Source organism: Rhinolophus sinicus, chromosome 2, assembly GCF_057876585.1.
Source record: "Rhinolophus sinicus isolate RSI-liver-muscle chromosome 2, RSI-T2T, whole genome shotgun sequence".
Classification (NCBI taxonomy): domain Eukaryota; kingdom Metazoa; phylum Chordata; class Mammalia; order Chiroptera; family Rhinolophidae; genus Rhinolophus; species Rhinolophus sinicus.
Genome location: NC_142502.1, coordinates 20,677,367 through 20,699,515, shown reverse-complemented (window position 1 = coordinate 20,699,515; position 22,149 = coordinate 20,677,367). Strand labels below are relative to the sequence as shown.

General features: G+C 36.9%; 1 protein-coding gene across 7 annotated transcripts in view; it reads left to right on the top strand.

Annotated features, from left to right (window-relative positions):
* The window catches only part of ADGRG6 (adhesion G protein-coupled receptor G6), a 134,250-nt gene that overhangs the window by 104,860 nt on the left and 7,241 nt on the right, over positions 1–22,149 (top strand). For all 7 annotated transcript variants that reach the window (XM_019756637.3, XM_074333641.2, XM_019756635.3 and 4 more), the window contains 7 exons: positions 413–519; positions 4,158–4,285; positions 4,926–5,194; positions 6,401–6,497; positions 8,637–8,920; positions 20,941–21,042; positions 21,664–21,816. In XM_019756637.3, the coding sequence (XP_019612196.3) occupies positions 413–519; positions 4,158–4,285; positions 4,926–5,194; positions 6,401–6,497; positions 8,637–8,920; positions 20,941–21,042; positions 21,664–21,816 (1,140 nt within the window). The remainder of the gene's footprint in view (positions 1–412; positions 520–4,157; positions 4,286–4,925; positions 5,195–6,400; positions 6,498–8,636; positions 8,921–20,940; positions 21,043–21,663; positions 21,817–22,149) is intronic.

The window sequence follows — 22,149 nt, the reverse complement described above, 5'->3', positions numbered from 1 at the left end:
GTCTTCACAAAAACAGACTGACCCAAGAAAAAGCATGTGTTGATCTCCAGAGATTTCCTTAGTATGTAACATATTTGAAAAAGGATGTTCTTTTTATAGAAGTCTATTTTATAATATATTAAATATTACGCTTGAATCAAACTTTTGCAGAACCCCTGAGGCACTTCAGTGGAGCACAGTTGAAAACCACTGACTAGATAATCTCTGTCTACCCACCTAGCACTAACATTCTGTGATTCCAGAAATCTAAAGTATTCTAACTATTGGCAGTGTTAAAAATAGTGTCCATTTTACAGATAAACTGTGAGGTAAAAGAGATTGAGGCATATTTCTTTGAAGAAGATATTATCCATTATAGAGAAAGAACTGACCTGCTGTTATTTTCATACTGTTTGTTGACTTCCTCCTGCAGAAGGTTCTGGATTTTGGAATACATCAGGATGTACTGCATACACAGATTCAGGTGCAAGCGAGACGGTTTGCCTGTGTGACCACCTCACACACTTTGGAGTTCTGATGGTAGGGGCGGATTTCTAAGCTCATTTTGAAATGATATAATTTTGGAAGGCATACTTTTATGTGTATGTGTGAGTTAGCCTTTTTAGCTTATGTGTTTGGGGAATTATTTCCAGATAATTTTTATCTGTACCCTGAATCTTGATTTTTAATGAAGAATATAATTAGAGATCATATATTAAAAATGTGCAAAAGTAATTATAAGAAATAACCCTACTGTTTTTCATAGCATTAACAGCAATGATAAATAATCCTGAAAAAAAGAAAATCACCATGAGACCATTGAATTAAGAGAGAAATAGGGAGTCAGAGACAACGAGGGAGTGGGGGAGAGAGAAAGGTTAAAGAGGAAGACAATGTTGGGTTTACTAACATGGAAGGGAACTGTAAAAAGTTTGATCAAAAATGTTCTTTCTTATAAATTTTATCACTCAATGTGTTTGAATGTTACTTTGTACTAGGTGCTATGCTAGGTGAGCCAGCTGTGACCTAAAATGACTGCCATTCTCGTCTTGGAGATCACAGCCTCAGGACAGACTAGTTACAAAGATAATATGGAGTTTTCAGGCCTGCAAGAGAGACAGCATTTCTCTCACTATTAGGCCTTCATATCATCCTTTCCTTCTTTTCTTCCTTCTTTCCCATGGCCCTGTTTTTATCCCATTAGCCAGCCTATCCCACGGTTTTAAATTAAATTGCATCGAAATTTTTTTTCATCCCACCAGATTTTCTAGAGCTGCCCTACCTCCCATGACTTGTTTGAATTTATCCACAGACTCATACTTTTACCTTATATCTAATACACTTGTGTTTTTTAGACACTTTTCTGGTGCCCAATACACCCTTCAGATCATAGCAGAGCCATTGTTTCTGTATAGTTTCCATAAAAGGATCAAGCCATATTTGTTTTTTAGTTGGAGATGAGATTAATGTGTGCTGAGGCAATAAAACTCTTCGAATTCCAATTACAGACATCAGGTTATGTTTATTCCCTCCCTTAAATCTTACACCCACTTCCTGTGGGACTGGGAGGAAGCAGTGAGAACTGTGGGATGTAGTGTTTGGCTCATGAATCTACTTGGCCTATGTAAATGGCCATTGTCCTATGGCAACTCTGCAAGTTGTAATTTTCCTGACAATCCAGTACAAAATGCTCAGAGGGATAAGAACAAGTCATTTAAAAATGTGACAATCATAGAAAATAACTTTTTAACTTTCTCAAAGTATAAATATTTTTTCTCTACCGCTAAAGCATGAAAATTAAGTTAAACTGTAGCGTTTTCCCTAAGTGATTCAAAGAAAAATTCCTGTTTTCCTCCATGCTCTCTTTTTTTCAGAAAACACTTATTTTCCATGATAACTCACTCAGATATCCAAGCTTTAGCTTAGTTGATTTAACTATTTCAGTTGTGTTCGTGTGCATGTGTGTTTGTGTGTGTGTTTTTAAGCATGACTGTGTGTGTTGTAAGACTTATATTAGATAAATAGATAACAGCAACACAATTCACTATCAGAGATGATTATGAATCATCTTTATACCACCTTCATAAATCAAACTTTATAACCAAAGTGTGACTTCCCACTTCTTTGAATGGTCAGTTTCTTCAGATGTTGTTTAAATTTCATCATGAGTTTACAATTACATATTGCTTTTTCTGTTGCTATCTGATTAAATAGTTCTACACTTATATGGATATTTTCATTTTTTTTATTGCTATCCTTCTATTTTTCACGTTGGCTGCTTTTGTGGGATTATAAACTACTGGATGAAAAAATTTTCCAGAATTTATCCTTTCTGGGGATGAGCCCACATCCTTTCAGCTTTTCCAGACCACCAAGACTTTGTTAAGAGTCTCTTGATTTACAAACTCTTTATTCACTTGTATAAGATAATCCCAGAGTCTGCATTGCCCCATGTCACCATATGAGAAGTTTAAAAATTCTGCCTCAGACCCATAACCATATCTTCTAATATACAGATATCTCTGCTACATTTCTTTGTAGTAAAACTGATTTTTATACTTATTAGTACATTTTCATATTGGTTAGTTCAGAAGAATAAATATTTTTGTATTCTTCATTCTCTAAAAGGACAAAACAGCATGAAATTGTGTATGAATGTGTATTACTGAACAGTATTTTATTTAATTTCCATTTTACATTGTGGCTTTCAAGTTTAAATTGTGGTTTTCAAGTCAACTGTCTGGCCTAGATAGGAGAATATCTTTTTCAAGCGGTAATGACAAGTCCCTTGGAGATTTCCTCAAGACCATTTTTCTGGCTTAATGAAATCTTAGAGTAACCAAATATGTAAACCAGAAATCTTAGAGTAACCATCTTAGAGTAACCAAAATGCCATTTGAGGTGATTTATCTGTAAGTCAAGTAATACTGACTTGAACCCTATCCCATGTGCTATGGGAATCCCATGTCCTCAGTGTTTTGAGGGGTTCCAAGGAGAGGATAGGGAAGGTTCTCTCTAACCCTGAGCCCGTGCACCTGCTGAATTTTATCACTTGGTGCATTTCTTGGTGTCATAGAGGTACTGTCCCTGCTCCTTACTGCATCAGACAGACCTGGAGCTAAGTCCTATTTCATTTCACACAAATATAAACACTACTTATTTTGTGTGAGTAGCAAATTTTATTGACATTTTGGTGAAAAATTAATGAAAATAGAATGAAAACTTATAAAACAGACATTTTCAAAAATAATTTAAGACCTAAAAGTTTAAACTAGACATTGTTTTTGGACTATGTCCCTTTCCCAAGAAGCCTCCATTTTAGAAGGTATGTATAATGAAAGTGTCTATCTCCTTCAACCAGGATTAAGTGATTGTTCTTAACTCATGATTTGTCCCAATACCAATTCCTCATTCAAGGAAAAAAATTTTTTCTACCAGGCCTAGACTTTGCAAGTCCGCCTTAACACTAAGAAGTTAATACTTCTTATTAATATATGCTAGAAAGTGTTTATTTCTTGCGATTCTACAATCGCAACCTCTAATCCTTTGAATGGTGCACTTTCAGGTTTACAGGGATCAGAAAACTATGACTGAAAAACTCTTAGTGGGTTCTCATTTATGAAAAAAGGTACCCCACCTCATACATACCATGCTTTGGAATGACCACAGTTTGGAACCTCAGTACCAATCTCCGAGCCTAATAACCCCAGTGCCAGCACCAGCCTCTGGCTGTCTGCTGGCTGAACCCGGCCCTACCAGGCAAAGAACCCAGGTCCCATGAGCACCACCACGGCCTCCATTTGTACTTGCGCCCCTGGCCCTGCATATATTAGGAATGGGCTCGGTAATTTATTATGCAAGGCAACAACATCCCTCTCATTTCTATTGGGGAACTCAGTGGTTTTGCTCTTCAAATTATACTTTTGTGTAAAGAGCTTAGGTCACAAGGTAATGGATGAAAAACAGTATGTAACTCTCTCAGTATTACTACATGTTTGTTTCATAGAGTGATCCACAAGAGTATTAAAAAAAATGGAAATTTCAGTACTTATTTTACACTGTTGTTTTTAGCACCTAAAATTGAGCTGAGATTCTCAGTGCTAGCAGTGGACTGCTAATAAGACACAACAGCATTCTCATGAAAAGATTCTTATAGCTGCTTCCCATGTTTTGTGTAGGACCTTTCAGGAAGCGCTTCACAGATGAACTCAAAAAACACTAAAATTCTCACCTTCATCACCTATGTTGGGTGTGGACTATCTGCTATTTTTTCAGCAGCAACTCTCCTGACATATGTTGCTTTTGAGTAAGTATTTCCTATCTGCCAAACCCAGTGCTAACTGTTCTAAAATGTGAATAAGAAAATTGCTTCAGCTTTTAAAAAAACTTTTATGCACTTCGTGAATCACGTAGGGTGGTTCAGTTTTAATGTTTAAATTTCTCGTAAGATATATATCATGTCACACGAATTTTCTAGGTATAGAATCTTAATTTATAATCACTATATTTCTATTGATAAAATGCATTTAAACCTGTTAGAGATGATTAACGTGTAAGTAAATAAAAATTATAAAAATTGTATTAAGTGGTTTTTACATGGAAAAAGTAGAAAAAGGATACTTCAGAAAATTTTAGGGAGATTGTTTTTTAACAAAAATAACATTTTTATAACTAGAATTTTCCTGGATTAAAAAAAAAAGCTGTTGAAACCAATTGGAAATTTTGCAAACAACTGGAGACTGTTTTGAAATAAAATGAATATTTAAAAAAAGTCTTTATAATTTGCCAAATACAAGTATCTTTAGCCCTCCTCCTCGAAATCATGGCATAAAGGTGGTGTTCCCTAACCTACTGCAGAGCTGTGTAGGATATGAATTTACTGCCTGTGCTTAAAAAATTTGTTTACTATATTAGTTCTCATATATCTTGCTTTTTCCCTTTTGCAGAAAACTGCGAAGGGATTATCCCTCCAAAATCTTGATGAACCTGAGTACAGCCCTGCTGTTCCTGAATCTCCTCTTTCTCTTGGATGGCTGGATCACCTCATTTCATGTGAACGGACTCTGCACTGCCATTGCAGCCTTGCTGCATTTCTTCCTTCTTGCAACCTTTACCTGGATGGGGCTAGAAGCAATTCACATGTACATTGCTCTGGTTAAAGTATTTAACACTTACATCCGCCGATATATACTGAAATTCTGCATCCTTGGCTGGGGTAAGCCTCCTAAAAGTTTTTTTGTTGTTTTCACTGTCGTGGAAATTGCGAAGTTTTCATAGGAAAATGCTATTTCAAAAGAAGAGCACTGCTAAAAGAAACTTCACATTTGTAAATGATGTGGGTTTGATATCCATATCTTAAGGAAGGGGCTTCCTCAGAACAGTATTTTTCAACACTGTTCAACAGTCCTCACTAAATTCAGGAGTAAAGGAAAAAGCCGTGGCTCCTGAGTCACCACAAACTTATTTCCTGAGCCCAGAGCCAGCCCACCCAAGTCTGAAGAAGCAGCTGGCAAACCGTGGTGCATTTCCATTATGTTTCACAATATAGAGGCCAGCTCAGACTCCTTGCTATCCTCACCCCCAGACACATGCCCATGTCTTGGAAACCAGAGAGAGAATGTTATTTTTCTGTGTGCAACCAGAATACTGACAGAATTCTTACCTTGAACTTCTTAATATGATTCCTCAGCCAGACATGGATGGTTGTATTAGCCTATTTGGAATATTCTCGATGAGTTTCTTTCTTTACCTGGTTTTCGTATTGAACCAGGCACTTTAGAACTTTCTCACAAGTCTCTTTTTCAGATGGAAATATAGAAGTATGAGACATTTCCAAGGTGTTTACCATTTTAGGAGGCATCTTTCAGGGAATTAGGGTGGTGTAGCCTTCCCCACTGAAATATATATGGAATTACTTTATTTATTTATTGTCGCTTGAGAGGAAAAGGAAGACGATAGAGTCTTTATGGCCACATTGTTTATCCCCCCCACTTTTTCTAAAGACGTTTCTTTATATAGAAAGGGGCAAAACCAGCTGCAATTCCCTTACTGCCTGGATTCTAGCAGTCTAACAGGCATCATTCATGAAACCACATTGGCCAATGCTGGATTCAACATAAAACAGGTTCTGGTTCTCTAGCGGGTACCAGGAAGTAAACAGAATATTTAAATATCTGCCAATAAGTATAGATTTTGATTGTTGCCAACTAGAGTTGGATGTTCCACACCAAAGACGGGATTTTATTGATGTTTTTAACCAAGTTGTAAGAAATTTGATTTCTTAGAAATCAAATTCTTAGAAATTTGATTCTGTGATATGAAGTGTTTTCTTTCTTTTCCTTTTTCTTTGCCGTTATCAGTCTTGTAAAGCAGTTCCAGATATTTCAGAAAAATTGTTTTTGTCCTGATCTTTTTATAACAGGGTTGCCTGCCTTGGTCGTGGCAGTTGTTCTAGCGAGCAGAAATCAAAATGATGTCTATGGGAAAGAAAGTTATGGAAAAGAACAAGGTGATGAATTGTAAGTAATAAAAACTTGTTGGGAATTTATTTGTGATGAGTGTATATCCTTTGTTTCCTAAAGTTTAGTATAAGTTGCCATGCCAATAGTGTGCCTCTCATTTTAGAATTTTGAAATGCCTTTGCCAAGGTCTTTGCCACACCACAGATTAATTCAGTTGAATGTCCTGAGATGCTTTTCTATATTAGCATTGTGTTCTGTCATCTGGGGGAATGCAGAAGAAGTTTAAGATACTGTCTTCTAGGCTCAGAAGACCCATTCTATTTGAGGAGATTCCATAATACTCCCACCTTCTTAAACCCACATACATCTTCAAGAGAGTTAAATAGCAGTATCAGACAGTGAATGATTCAATGCCAATATGAGTGTTACGTGGAAATGGAGAGAATAGAGACATCAGTGAGTTCTTCAATAACTTGGAAAATTCCCTTCAGATTGTGAGATCATTGAGGCTAAGATTTTTATATTGTTCACTTTTGGTAGACAGTTTTCTCATATTTTATTTAGCATGGAGTAGGCACTCAGTGAATATTTATTGATTGAATTAATTACTGAATGACTAAAGAGCTTACTTTTGATTGTAATGCCACATGTCTGTTCACATTTCATGAATGGATAACATTTTTATATCCAATCAGTATCCAACCCTGTCCCATTCTCTCATGACCTCCCCTCTTCTATATTTCCAAAGTAGCATTCAAAACACCTCACAAGAACCAGTGGAAAATAAAGAATCCAGGTCAGGAATTTCAGGGTCCTAAGGGGTCATCCATATGTAAAGAAATAGTAGCTTCAGGGATATGCTGTATCATTTGCGGGATCTTTATGATAAGATATATTAAAAGCAAGATTAAGTGCATAAGTTCTAAGTAAAGGAATTTTAAAAGTATATTAGTCAACTCTTACAGAACTCTGAGGTACATTTAAGAAATTGCTATGCCATCAACTGCCATTTATTGAATGTTTACTATGTGCCAGGAATCATGTTAGGTTCTGGGATTCAAAAATATTCAGGATAGCTTTTGCCTTTGGGTAGTCATGTTTCAGTGTGGAAGATACAACCCTGAATGATGACCATTTACAGTAGAATTTTAAGATGAATTTACTTGCCTTAAATAATTCATCCAATTTCTTGAGGTACCTAAGAACTGCCGTAGTATTATATGGACACCGGGACATCTGCAAATTGTAGTATTTGTTAATTTTACTCATAGAACACTTTGCACGTCGTCAGTTTTTAAATTACTTTCATCTATCTTCTATGTATCATTTTGAATATAAAGTATATCATTCCTTATCTCATAAGGATGTTGTAATTAATATAAGCCTTTTAATTGTGCATGAAAAGTGATACTATAAGACTATCACAGTTTTACAATAAAGTCTGGCCTCAACTAGGCCAGTTATATTAATAGGAGTTATTTTGTCTGCAGTACTGGAATCCACAGTTATGTGTGTCTTAAGTAAGAGTTTATTCTTCTCATGTGACAAGGAACATGAAAGTAGGCAACAACTGGCATTGATTTTGTGGCTGAAATTGTCAGGGCCAGCATTTCTGCAGCTCTCTTGGCCTGTCTCTCATGTAAATAAGATGACTGCTGCAGCTCCAGAGCCTGCTTTCATGTTTGAAGCAGAAAGAACAAAGACGAGCCTTGCCAATTGAATCTAGGAAGAATAGCTCTCCAAAAAATTCCCTAGCAGACTTTGCTTCTAGATCGTTTTGTAGAACAGTGTCCACGTGACCGCCCCATAAATGCAAGAGAGATTGAGAATATGAATACTTGAATTCCCCATTCTCTGAAGTGCAGACATATAAGAGAAAAGGGGGTTCAACATGGTTTTGGGTGAATCAACCGAGAGAGTCTTCATGCCAAGTCAGAATTCACGTAGCCACTTGGTTTCTTCTTAACTGGTCACTTAAAGAACTAGACATTAAGATGATAGCTATCAAAACAAACAGACAAAAGCTTTGAAAATATCAAAAAGGAAACTGAGTCCCCAAACAATGAAGTGACTCTCTACAGGCATTTGAGACAGGCCTAGCTGTGTAACCTCAGAAGCCTGAACTAAGCCAGGAGACATATTAGGTAAAAAAGGACATGGTAATAATTTTTTTTTTCTTTCTCATTCTTCTTTAAGCTGTTGGATTAAGGATCCAGTTGTATTCTATGTGACCTGTGCTGGGTATTTTGGAGTCATGTTTTTCCTGAACGTCGCCATGTTTGTCGTGGTAATGGTGCAGATCTGTGGGCGGAACGGCAAGAGGACCAGCCGGACCCTGCGTGAAGAGGTGTTAAGGAACCTGCGCAGTGTGGTCAGCCTGACGTTTCTGCTGGGCATGACATGGGGTTTCGCTTTCTTTGCCTGGGGAGCCTTATATGTCCCTTTCATGTACTTCTTCTCCATCTTCAATTCATTACAAGGTAAGATAAAAGGCGCCTGAACAACTTCCGCTTTCTAATTTCATCGTATTTGCCAACCGCTTCCCTGTTGGACATATGCTATGCAAGTTTCTGTATCACTGTTCCCAGGGCTGAGCATAGTTGCAGGCACAGGGTGGGTACACATGAAAAATGTCTTGAAAGGAGAGATGAGGTCGAATGTCAGTTCCTTTGTTTTCAGTGATGTGTCCCAAGTACCTTGGACAGTGCCTGGAAGATAGTAGGTGCTCAAGAGACATGTGTTGTTGCCTGAGTGAATGGGGGCAGGGAGGTGCCCAATGGGAAGTTTAAAGGATGCACAGACAACTTTCTACCATTTAAGGTTTTGCTGAGTGTTGGTCTCCTCGGAGGGGAACCTCTCCCAGTGTGGTGTACCATTCTTGGCAGGTAGAATTTTTAGACTCTATGCAGGGACAGAGCAATTCACCCTGATGCCCTGGCTCCTTTGATTTCAAAATAACCAATACTCTAGTTCAGAAATGTTCATTTTTTTCATGATATACAGCAATTAGTTCAACAGTTGAACAAACATTTGCCGACAGCGTGCTTTGTACAAAAATACAAGGCTTCCTTCAGGGAGCTTCCTGTCATGCTTCTGATTTCATAATACACCCCCCAATGCACTCTCTGATGAACGTAACTTTAAGCTTAAGTGAATATAAATTATTATTATTTTTTTAATTAAATGACATTCTTCGAGACATTGGATATACCCTGTTTTGATAAACTCTGGAACGTTCAGAAGCACCATGGGGTCCACACTCCAAAAGGAATGAGGTGACAGAGTTTGGAATCATTTTGATTAGGACAGTACTACTGGCTTACCTGAAGTTACAGGTCATGCCCCTGTAGGTGCATGGTGAAGGAAGAGCTGACTAAAGCTGAACAAATCTGCACTCGGCTGCAAAGTGTGCTGGAAATAGGCTTGTGCTACTCACTAATGAGATGCCTAGGCAGGTGCTTCCTACAGGTGCGTTCTGATGAAAGTCTGTATTTACCTGTGGGAAAGTGTTTACCACTTTGTATTGTATGGATCTGCTTTGCTTTTCCTCCTAAGCTTCCCACTAGCTCACGTGTGCCTAAAAAAAAAAAAAAAAAAAAAAAAAAAAAGAAAATGTCACATAGTTGGTGCTCAATAATTGTTTGTTAAAGGATTAAATGGATTTCTAGATAGAGAACAAGAGGGGCTTTGGGGATGGCCTCAATCCAACCCTGAGACTCCTCTGGCATAAATCCACATGAATTAGTTCAGCAAATTTTATTCAGGTTCGCTCTCCCATAACAGAGTAAATATGTGGGCTCATTATCTTTAGTAAATACAATAATAAGCCTCCAGTGCAGCTTCAAAAATTGCAAACTGAAGAGGTAGCATATGAATACATCTTCACTGAGATCTAGCCTTTGTAAAGTGAGTTTTCTTCTATTTAATCTCTTCTGTAATATGCAACTTAAATGTGCTTGCATAAATACTGACAAAAATGTCCATTGACATGAGAAATTCCATGGTTTTATATTTCAGGATTGTACATGAAAGGAGCATTAGTATGCCAGCCCAACCTTGTTTTTGCTTTTAAAATTTCCTGGCAGTTTCAGTAACCTTCAACAGCTATAGTTGTCTGTTCAGCTCTGTTTCCATTAATGAGAAATGGGATGTTTTATTTTTCCCAGCATAGGTCTCCTGTCAGGAGGGAAAAATGTTGTAAACCATCATCAAGTTATATTCTCCATAAATCACTGACTTTAAGACTGAATTTATATTATACAAATTCAAAACAGATTTCTGCACATCCAGTGATATTAAAAACACCTCCTAAAAAGGAAATTTAAATTAAAAGGCAGTGATACAGAGCGTATAAGTCTTTTAACAATTGCGTATTAGCCAGGCTTATACAAAAACTTCTCAGGATGCTGTGGAAAGTCATTTAATGGTTTTTATTTTCTGAACCTTCCAAGAGAGGTTGTTTGTTGTTAATATATGTCTTATTAAAAGAAACATGTAGAATTTAGACAGTTTAAAGAAACAATTCAGTGACTGCAAAATGAAGTCAGGTGGTACTTAGACCAACTTCATTATGTCTATTTCTTTTCCTTCTTATATTTTTCATTCCAGCAAAAAAAACACACAAAAAAAACACAAACTTAACGTGATCCCTGTGCCTCAGGGAGCTTATATTCTAGTAGGAGAGACTGACATTAATCAATTATGTTACCATATAAAAGTACCTGGTGGTATTGAGATCAAATGATGGAAGACATGACGTCTAAGCTGAAATCTGAAGGATCAGTAGGAATTAACTAGGTGAAAGGTGGGAGTGGAAGTGAGGGGAAGTCTGTTTCAAATAGAGGGCACTTCAAGAGCAAATAATTTGTTTTATAGTAAGTCCTGACTTGATGTGGCCAGTAGGTTCTGTGACTGTAAGCAAAATGATGTATAAGGAACCTAGTTTTACCATAGGCTAATTGATATAAACAAGAGGTAAGTTCCTATGGCACCTCATCAACATTGTAAGGAAACATTTGAGGATCTGCTGTATTGGTGATTATAGGATATACTCAGGGAATTAAAAGAAAGCTTATATAACTTAAGAACCAAGAAAGAGCAAGAGTGAAGAGCGGTGTGGCACAAAGGGGTATCAGGGCTAGGCGAGAAGGCACTGTGTTTTGATCTTTATGAGAGCAATGGGAAGTCTGACACGTTTCAAACCTATGAAATGACATGATCAGATATGTATCTTGTAAAGATGAAGCTGGATATAATGTAAAGAATGGATTTGAGCAGCCCAATTGTGTCTCTAGGGAGAACAGATAGGAGGCTATTGCAATGGTCCGGGTGAGATAAGGTGTTTCAGTATTTTAGACTATGGTGGGGACGAGGAAGCTGGAGAGATGTGAGCAGGAGTCAAGAGACGTTTAGAAAGTATGCTACTGCAAAACACTCATCATTGGTTTGGTCGTTCATCTACTGATTTGGGTAGGAGGTCTTCTTGTTAAGGTAATATTATAGTTAATTGAAGCTTATCATTATAAGACTTAGTAATGGCCAAAGATTTAGAATGTACTACAACATTCTGAAAACTAAAACTATGCTAAACAGACTTTAATCTTGTCAGATTTAGCTTAGAGTAGAGCATCTGAAAATCACCAGGGTCTTCATTATGAATGCCACAAATTAATGAATTTATTATGAATGCCTGTAGTATTACAGAGGTGGGATATGCATGATGGACAGGTGTTCGAGCTGAGTCTACAGTGATGTCGAGGCATGTATATCACAGGAGTGGCTTTTGCTAGTGGATTTCTTTTCACTTTTGTATATGTCTTTAGAAATTTTGTTAAAACATGTTTAAAATTCTTAGAAATAAATGTATATATTTCCAAATGTATGTATGTGTTTGTATACAAATATATACATACATGTGTGATTAGATGGGTACTCACATCAGTTTAATATATATTAAAACTTTACATATGCTTTATTTTTCTATTTTTACTTTATATGCTTTATAGTTTTATTTATTTTAATGTTTCTATTTTTATTCTATATGTGTTTTTATTTTTAAGTACATTTATAACTATATTTAATGGCCAAAAATCCTGTTAATTGGATATCAGAAAATTATTATAATCTGTGTGGCTATAATTAAAATTTTACCTGCTTGAATAAGCAAATGAAATTATGAATTGAATCAAGACTGAAACCACGTATATTATTTTCTAATTTTCCACAGTGTATTACTTTGTTCATTTTGCCTACTTCACTTGCTACAGATTAATCGTTTCATTGATTTTTTTTCTCTAAGATGAAAAGATAAATATATCTTCTCTTAACATGGTGGAATTTCATATCTGCCTGCTTTTCCTATCTTTGCTGCTCTCCCAGGATGAAACTGGTAGATCATTGTGTTAGAAATTTTAATTTTTTCTGAAGAATGCAACTGGAGAAAATTGTACAGCCATACATATTGCTATTCAAAAGAGAACAGGTGTTTGACAAAAGTACATCATAATTCACATGCCTGAGAACATTAGCCTTCACTTCAAGAAATATAATGTAATTCATCCTAAAGAAATAAAAGGCCACCCCTGGTTGCTGAGAAGCTCTTGGCCGGGGTCCTCATGGCATCTGTGTGCCTTGGTGATATAATACCAGTGTCCTGGGAGGATTGAATTACTGTTCCGAGGTGCAGCACGTGCTCATAGCTGCTTGTTATACAAGTCGTGAACAGTATCTCAAATTGAATTTTTTTTCGTTAACAACAGTATTTGACACTCTCAATTAAATTAGGCTTCTTGAATGTATAGGGAAGTTTAACTCTCCTGACCAGCTCATCATGTTCTAAAGCCTAGCCCCGTACCAAGAGCTTGGTCTTCAACTTTCCTTTTCCAGGCATGTGAAACAGTATTAATTGACAGTCTCAGGCATAATCAGCCCATCTTCTGCGCACACATGCAACAGCATAATAAGATGCAGCACGTGGCTCTGCAAATAGAAATGACAGACACAGAAGGGCCTGATTAGTCTACTCAGATATAATGTTTGCCATTAATGGATTTGCTAACATGAAGATCCCCAGAGCAATAGGAGGGCATTGTGATTTACCCAGGGCATTGTCATTTACAAATTTTACAAAGCATTTTCACGTAATGTCTGTGAGCTGATGTAATTCTTGCAGCAAGTCTGGAAGGTAGGTATCCAAGAAAGAGGATATTTTCTCCATTTTATAAATGAAGAAACAGGCTCAGAAGAGTTCATGACTTTCCCAAGATCAGTTTGAATCTGACAATGGAATATTTACAATGTAGGATGCATGAAAATAGAAAGGCACATTCATTATTAGGAGTCAGAGCCTAAGCCGAAAAGTAAAACAAAGCACTGCTCTTCCAATTGGTGATTTCAGAGTTTCTAGGAAGTGACTATTTGCTGTCATAAAAAAGAACTGTTAGTAAATATATGTTTAATGATTAAATGAGAATTTAATCTCTTACCCTTATTCAGCAAAAATCATTAAGAGAAATGTATTTATTATTTTAATCCTATTGGTAAACTAAGAAAATTAAATCAAATTATGGGTTAGAAGCCTCCTGACATGTGGGTTAGAAGCCTATGGCATGTGCAGCTGTGCCATAATCACATGTACAACACACAGTGACTTGGCACCAAGGTAACAAACCACCTTTATACCCCTAACATCTGAAACGACTTTGTGTTGGCCGAGACATGACACACTGCAAGGAAATAAATTACTCATCTTTTGGCACGGGATTTTGTGCCACAGAAAAATCATTTTCTAAACGGCGCCTTGGTAGTGTGAAAGTAGGTAGGATTCTAGAGGTTCCCAAAGAGCTTCCTAAACCTTAAAGATCCCCAGTCCAGCAGCCAGCTGGTTATGCCTATGTGACAACCACATATGAGCTGTTTGAAGATTGGCACTCAGGCTTGCTAGGAAGCTCAGAGGTGATCTAGGCTTTTTTGTCAAAACGCAGTTATCTAGAACATGTGGTCTCCTTTGCCCAAACAGCTGGTTTGGTTAAATTCTTGACTGATTTTCTCATCAAAACTCCAGAACCACTTATATCCATGGGCCTCATAAAGATACCATTCACTCATCATTACTACCAATTCTGATTCCATCCCACATACCTGAAGTTATCTATTTCTGCAATCTTCCCTTTAGTTGTGTTTCTTGATCTTTCTTATATAGAGTAAGAAAAAGTCAACTTAGGCCATTTGTCAGAATTGGTTGATGACAATCCTGCTGAAAGTGTCAGTGGCTTTTCGTTGGTAAAGAACTCATTAGGAGATGAAGACCCAAGGTTTTGTTTTGCTTTTTTTTTCCTTCTCTGGACTTCTTGAAATGACCTTTTAGAACAGTAAAAGAATGACAATATGTGATGCTGCAAATCTTGCTGAGGTAGATCTCTTCATTTTCATATGCAACGGAAATTGTTTCTGGCAATTTTTTAAAGACTTTTGATAATCAGGCTAAAGATCTGAGCACATCTCTTTGGGAACTCATTTTACATCTGTCCCAGAAAGCCACATATCTTTGCCAAAATCAATGAAAGGGAATGAATGCTATGTGGGCGCCAGATTGCTAGCTAAAGTATTGAGGCTAAGATGATCTTGTGTCTTTTTTTGTTTTGTTCTGTTTTTTAAATAAATAAATAGTTAAATAGCTCATATAAAGACCAAGATGAAATACAAGTCCATACAATCTACTGTATGGACTTGTGACTATAACTGCTGATACTTACAAGTAGGCTTTTTTCCCCTAAACATGATCAGTGAATGTATTCTGCAATCGGTGAAATGACAAGATATTAAAAACCAGACTCGCTACTTGATGAAATTTTTCAGAATATTTCTTACCCCAGGTGTAGAGCACTCTTTAGCTGTGCCTTTCCCATATTTGTTCATCTAGCCTTGGCCTGTGCTGTGCTTCTTCTCTAGGAGGATTTGAGAAAGTGGGTTCATTACGTTTTCCTCCCTAACAGTACTCATAGTCAGTCCTGCTTTCCCACATACTAGCAATACCCTTCCTCCATCACAATTGAAAATGCCATTTATTTTAAATGAGAAAATTGCAAAATTTACTGAGAATTAAGACATCTTGAATTCATACATATATACACACACACACACATATATAAACACATATATATATGTATATATATATAGTTTGTTTTTGTTTGTTTGTTTTTAAGTGAGCAGATAACCTCTGGTGAGTGAAAGATGGAGTAAAGGAAGGCAGGGGAAAGGGTGGAATAAGCAGAGAAGGACTGGTTAGGAATCTTTCCATTTAAAGTAGGTTTAAGTTTTTGTCTTTTCCGCTTGTTCTAGCATGGAATATGGGTCCCTAAAGGTAAAATAAAGAATACAGGCAGTTATCAAGTTTGAAGAAACCGTTGCTAAGGAACTTGGCCTTAGAGGCATCAGCTGGTGGTTTTTCAGGCTATGATTCACCCAAAAAGGACCGTTATGAACTCTGTTTTGGGAGCTTATATAAAGGTTTCATAAAACTAGTGCTAGCCTGTCAAGATGAAGTAGAGGCTTGAACTCTGAATTCAATCTTTTGAGCCATTTTAGCTTCCAACTTTTATGGGCAATGTTCCCTACTCCCTGGTCAGTTAAATAAAGCTGTGACACACTATGAAGAGTAAAGGCCTCCAGTCACTGCTAAGAAAGCTAGAAGAGTGTGTTTTTCCAGGTGGTATGAAAAGCCTCTCTGAGGTACCGTGCAGGTGATATGAAGATTGTCAAAGGGAAAACATAGATGGGGATGAGACATCAAACAGAATCCCTTAGATGTCAACGTAGAACTTTTACGGTTTTAGTTCTGCTTCTGGCACCCAAGTCTGTAAGTAGATGGAAAAAAAAAAAAAAAAAAAAAACCCTCAAAATTGAACACGAAATAACCCTCTGTTTTCCCACTTTGGCCTCCAAGTGCCCTTGGCTCTCCTACTCTAATTTCTACTCCTCCTTCCTGAAAGGGAATTTTTTTTTTCCATACTGAGTACATGTGCCCTTCCAGATGGATACCTACCACATTTCTCATGGCTGAACTCTACAGGGGATGTTTTGTCCTGAAAATATTTTGGTATGGTAATTGCTGTGAGACTAACTTAAATTTACGTGAAAAAGGGCTAGTTACTACAAATAGTAAAATAACCTATCAGGAGAATCCTATTCCGATTTAAAATGGAAACGTATCTCATGACAAGAGAATCTGCATACTACCTTTGAATTTAAAAACATATTCATTTCTAAGAATTCTAATTTCTCATGCCTATTACATCTAATTTTGTCCCATTGAATCACAGTTCAAAGTGGGGATGGAGCATTTAAAATGACTTCTCTTCTGTCACATAATTTTAGAGGAGATGTATCAGATTTTGAATCTAATTTATATCCCAGCGTCTCAAACTTGTTGGATGTCTGTATATTTACAGGCAAATGTAGTTACCTTAAAAATAGGCAATGTTATCTTATGCTCTGTCAGTATGATTTATAGCAGCACTGCACAATCTTAAAAATTGTCTTATTAGGTCCATTTTATCTTAACTTCCTCCTCTGTGACTGTGGTCAGTATCCGATCCTTAAGGCAATTCACTTTTTAGCATCGCAGTAAGTCCGAAAAAGCAGATCTGAAAGCTAGTTCTCTGAGTATTAAGGGAAGCAATGTCTAACACATTTCACTTTCTGCCCTCAACTAAAACTCATTTGCTCTATGTGAGGCCCTCTACTGCGTAACGCCTAGATTAATGCCTGGGAATGAAAGTTCTCAACTGAAGTTTATAATTTCTTCCAGCTCTAATAGTGATTTTGTTTAATAGTTAAGAACACGTTGTTACCTATATTTTTAGCTGTGTGGCAAAAATACTTCCAAGAACAACTTCTGCAAATTCTGTTCCTGCTGAACAAATGGAGTCAACCTGAGGCAAAGTGGGCTCCATCCTCTCAACCACAGCTTCCTTCATCTGTAACCTATGTCAGCCTTGTCTCAGGCTTCCATGCCCACTGCTCTCTGAAACTGCCATCATCTCCTACAGACTTTAAAGGATCTGTTAACCAATTCAAATTATTCATACACTTCGGTGATTCACGCTGCCTGTGATACAAAGCTTGTTTACCTATTAAAGAGATTATCAGTGTTACCCAACTAGTGAGGGAATTGTAGGTGGGGGAAGGCTTTGAAAAGCAATCAGATTTAGAAGGTGAAGAAGAGGTCCACCTTCATTCTCTCTGCTGCCTGTAAAGGTGAGTCAGCCTGCAGGTCTTGGTTCTGAAGGATTTCGAATGTGGAAGAAAACCTTTCTCTTCCTCTGAGACTTGCCATGCAGGCCAGTTTGGAAGCAGGTATCCTCTCTCCAGCTCTTCCTCCTGAACCCAGCTTCTTCCCTCTCCATCCACACCACAGGCACTTTCAGGAGGGTGTAGTGTGTGTGTGTGTGTGTGTGTGTGTGTGTGTGTTGAATGATTGAAATTTGATTCATATTTATTAACTCTTTCTTTTAAAATTAGAACCTCCCTACCCTATCTGATATCCTTTCAGATAAATAATGAGGTTACTAGGATGTATTTCCTTCAGTAATTACTTTATTACTAATGAAATATTAATAAAATATTATAAAAATAAAAGTATTTTAGTTTTATATTAATAAAAATATACAAATGATATAGTAATAATAATAAAATTACTAGATGACTGATGACTAATGTTACTTTACTTAGGTCATCTAATGCCTTATTTGTACCTCTCGGAGATAATGTTTTTTTAATTTACCAGGAATTTTTTAATAGGCTAGTTGTGCGTTTGAGATCAGTGACCAAAATTTAGTCGTTTTCATGGTGACATTTCTTTGCAAGTCAAAGTATGTAATCATTTTCAGCCAGTACTTTTGGTAGGAGTTTGTAGAGCACCTACTAAGTGTCAGATATTCACTGATGACCAAACAAGAAGCCAGACCTTGAGGAGTAGAAGCAGCCATGGCCATCCCTGTGATCAGGCCCACCCTGGATTCCAGTACACTCCCTTTCTAATAATTCAAAATAATATAATTTACTGTAGAATAAAATTTAGGGCCATTTGAAGTTAAGATATTGAAAAAAACATATAAGTATAACCTAGACATCTTTTTCAAATTTATACACACCAAAAGAACGTACTTGCAATACTTTTTCCAATTTTTCCAGTTGTGAACATTATAATGTAGTTTTCTGAAGGATACTCTACATTCAAAAAGAACAGATAAGTCTTAATGTCTATTAAACATACTGTAACAATTTTTACTTTTATGTTTTCCCACGCTAGCCCCTTTGCCCCATGAAAGCAATAATCGTCTACCTGGTTCACCTTTGAACTTCCAACTCCTAAAACACAGTACCTCTAGCTCAGCAGTGCTTAGTAATTACTGAATGAAATATCCTTCTCGGAATCTTCCCTTACCTCCCTACCCAAAGCTTTCTTTAGGTTCAGTTCAAGCCCTACATCCTCTAAAAGACCCTCCCTTATGCAGATATAGCGCTTAATATGGTATATTACTAAAGCAGTACCTTGGCAACTAATTTGCATGCTTTTCAGAAACTTTGCCTTGAAGGTATTTTCGTGATAGTTTATTGCCCCTTAATTTGTGTTCTACTCACTCCTGTTTTTAAGCCGCCATCCCCAAACACATTTAACACATTCCTTTGTGCATGTAAGTGTTCAATTAACTCATGTAGAATAGGTGAGTGATTAATCATGGTTACCATTCATTCATTCATCAGACATTCTTGGAGTTCGTGCTTAGTTCCTGACATTGTTCTGGGAATGGCCAGTACACTAGTAGAGAGACAAACATTCCTATGCTTTTGAAGCTTATACTAGCAAGCAGCAATCAATCAAAGGGATGAATAAATGAGGGATACAAGAATATCAGGTACTGATCAGTACCATGGCAAAAATAAGTATGTGCAAGGGTGTGACTAGAGGCTAAAACATTAAAAACAAATATTTCATGATTGCCTCTTTGAGGAGTTAACAATTGGTCTGAGACCTGAATGGACAGGTAGGAATCTGTTATGGAAAGATCTGAAGGAAGAGCCTTCGAAGCGATATTGGGTGGTTTGAGGGGAGTGATGAAGAGGACTTCTATTTAGAACATCAGGGGTTTGAGATGTTGCTAAATGGAGATACAGCCAAGTGAAGATGTCCTGGAAGCAGTATGGGTTGGAGTCATGGTGGTGGTGTGGAGAGACGGGAATGGGGAAAATATAAAAGCTTATGGTACTTGTATAACGTGACTGGACGAGATTAGAACCTACTGGAACTGCGTAGTCATAGAAAAGATGGAAACCCATGACTGAATCACAGACTCAACAGCATTTAAAAGTAATGACAAGGATGCAGCTAAGGAGACCGGGAAGCAAATTAGGGGCAAAGCTAGCAGAAAATGGCGTCAAGAATGTATTTGAAGAAGGAGGGAGTGTTCAATCGTGTTGACTGCTGTTGAGAGGGCTGGTAAAATGGGATGAAGACTGAGCAATGGGAGTCACTGTGACCTTTACAAGAGTAGCTGTGGTGGCATTGTGGACGTGGATAGTAGCCTTTTTGGAATGGGTTAAGAAGAGAAGAAATGAGAAACAGTAGAGACAGCAAAAGTTAACCCTTTCAAGAAATTTTATTGGGAAAGGGAATAAAGAAATTGAAGCTGGAAAAGATTGGGAGTTAAAGGAGGGACTTTTTGTTTGTTTTTAAAAGAGAGTTAGTAGAATATGCTTGTTAGTAATGGAAATAACCAAGTATTGAGGGAGAAATTGATGAGATAGCAAAGAGAGGTTAAAACGCAGAAGCAAATTCATTGAAAAGTTAAAAGGGGTTGGCTTCCAAAGCTCGGTGATACAAGTTTAGTTTTTGATAGGTGCAGGGAGTGACTATAAATATGAAGACTGTTTCACAAAACAGAGGTATTTCTGCATTCAAATGTTGAGAAACTAAAGCAGGCCAAGTAGAGCTACATGAATTTGCTCTTTTGGGGCCATTTTTGATCTGAAAAAAGACCACTTTTCAAGGGCCCAAGCTTATAATACTATGCATACATAAAAGAGCCTAGAATACACAGATTGAAGTAGATGATGAGCTCATGGATGTTTTCAGTTTTTTATTTTCTCTAAATTTTGTGAAAATTTTCACAATGTTATTAAAACACATATAAAGGAAATATTAAGTGCCTTTGAAGTTGAATATTGCCTATTTCAGCTTAGTCTTTAGGCTAAGTCATAATGAGTGCTGAACAGAACAGGCAAAGACAGAACCATGTCCATATAATTGTTCTGGTTTTACCTGAGCCTCTGAGTTCTGTTCTAGGGGTTTAAAACATCTACTACATACTTTGATACTTTATGATCTTTGTTTCTTAGTGACTCAGATTAAAAAACAAAAAAATGAATCCTTGTGTTTTATAAGATTTGTCTATAAAAATGTGTCTGTTGGGTTAAATGTTTATATTTTCTTTCGTCCCAGGCTTATTTATATTTATCTTCCACTGTGCTATGAAGGAGAATGTCCAGAAGCAGTGGAGGCGACATCTCTGCTGTGGTAGATTCCGGTTAGCAGACAACTCAGGTAAAGGGGCATGTGGGGAATTGGTTTTTACATCTAGGAGTAGTAGTGGCGAACATTTGTTGTTTGGTCTTCCATTGTCAGAGCAACCCAGACCCAGTGGTAGCAAGTTATAAAGGTGGGGTATGTGAGGATGCTTACTTGGAGTCTTAGAATATCCAGACTGCAAGAGATCTGACGACTGTGGGCCTGACCCATCTGTGCTGCAAAGGAGAAGCATCAAGTCCAAACAGGTTACGTGAGCTGCCTCAGTTTTTATGGTTAATTTAACAAGTCAGATATCCAGAGTCTCCACTATACCATATCCACCTTTCCACGTTTTTGAGATCCTCAATTACGTTATTAGACAAAGAGATTTTTTTGCAATACTATAAAAATATACCTGAACAAAAGTATTACTTTTCTTAAGTTTTTAACCATCAGTGGTTACTTCTCACCCTTAGGATATTAAAGTAAGATTTTAAACAATACAAACACAGGATTGAAGTAAGAAACTTATCTTCAGTTAATTATTGTTTACATTTACGGCTCTGGATAAGTTACTTAAATACTTCAGTGATGATTCTTCAGGGCAGAAAATATTCCCCATAGAGCAGGTTCATGGAGAGATGTTATTTCTTTCAGACTGGAGTAAGACAGCTACCAACATCATCAAGAAAAGCTCTGATAATCTAGGAAAATCTTTGTCCTCAAGCTCCATTGGTTCCAACTCAACTTACCTTACATCCAAATCTAAATCCAGCTCTACTACCTACTTTAAACGGAATAGCCACACCGGTGAGTACTTCTAGCCATGTTGTAAAGATGTTCTCTGGTATAGTTCTCACCACGTTTTCATTGCAAAAACTAGCGTATTATGAACACTGATGGAGCATAGTGCCCATTAGGGTGCTAATTTTAAATTTATGAAAATCCAAATATATTGAAGACCTTAGCCAGCACCTTTGTGAATATATATAGATATATATATATATACACATACACACACACACACACACATATATATATATATAAATATATATATACATTTATATATATGTGTATATATATAAAGTATTTAAATAATATATATTAAGTATTTAAGTAATATATATATGTATTAATTTTACA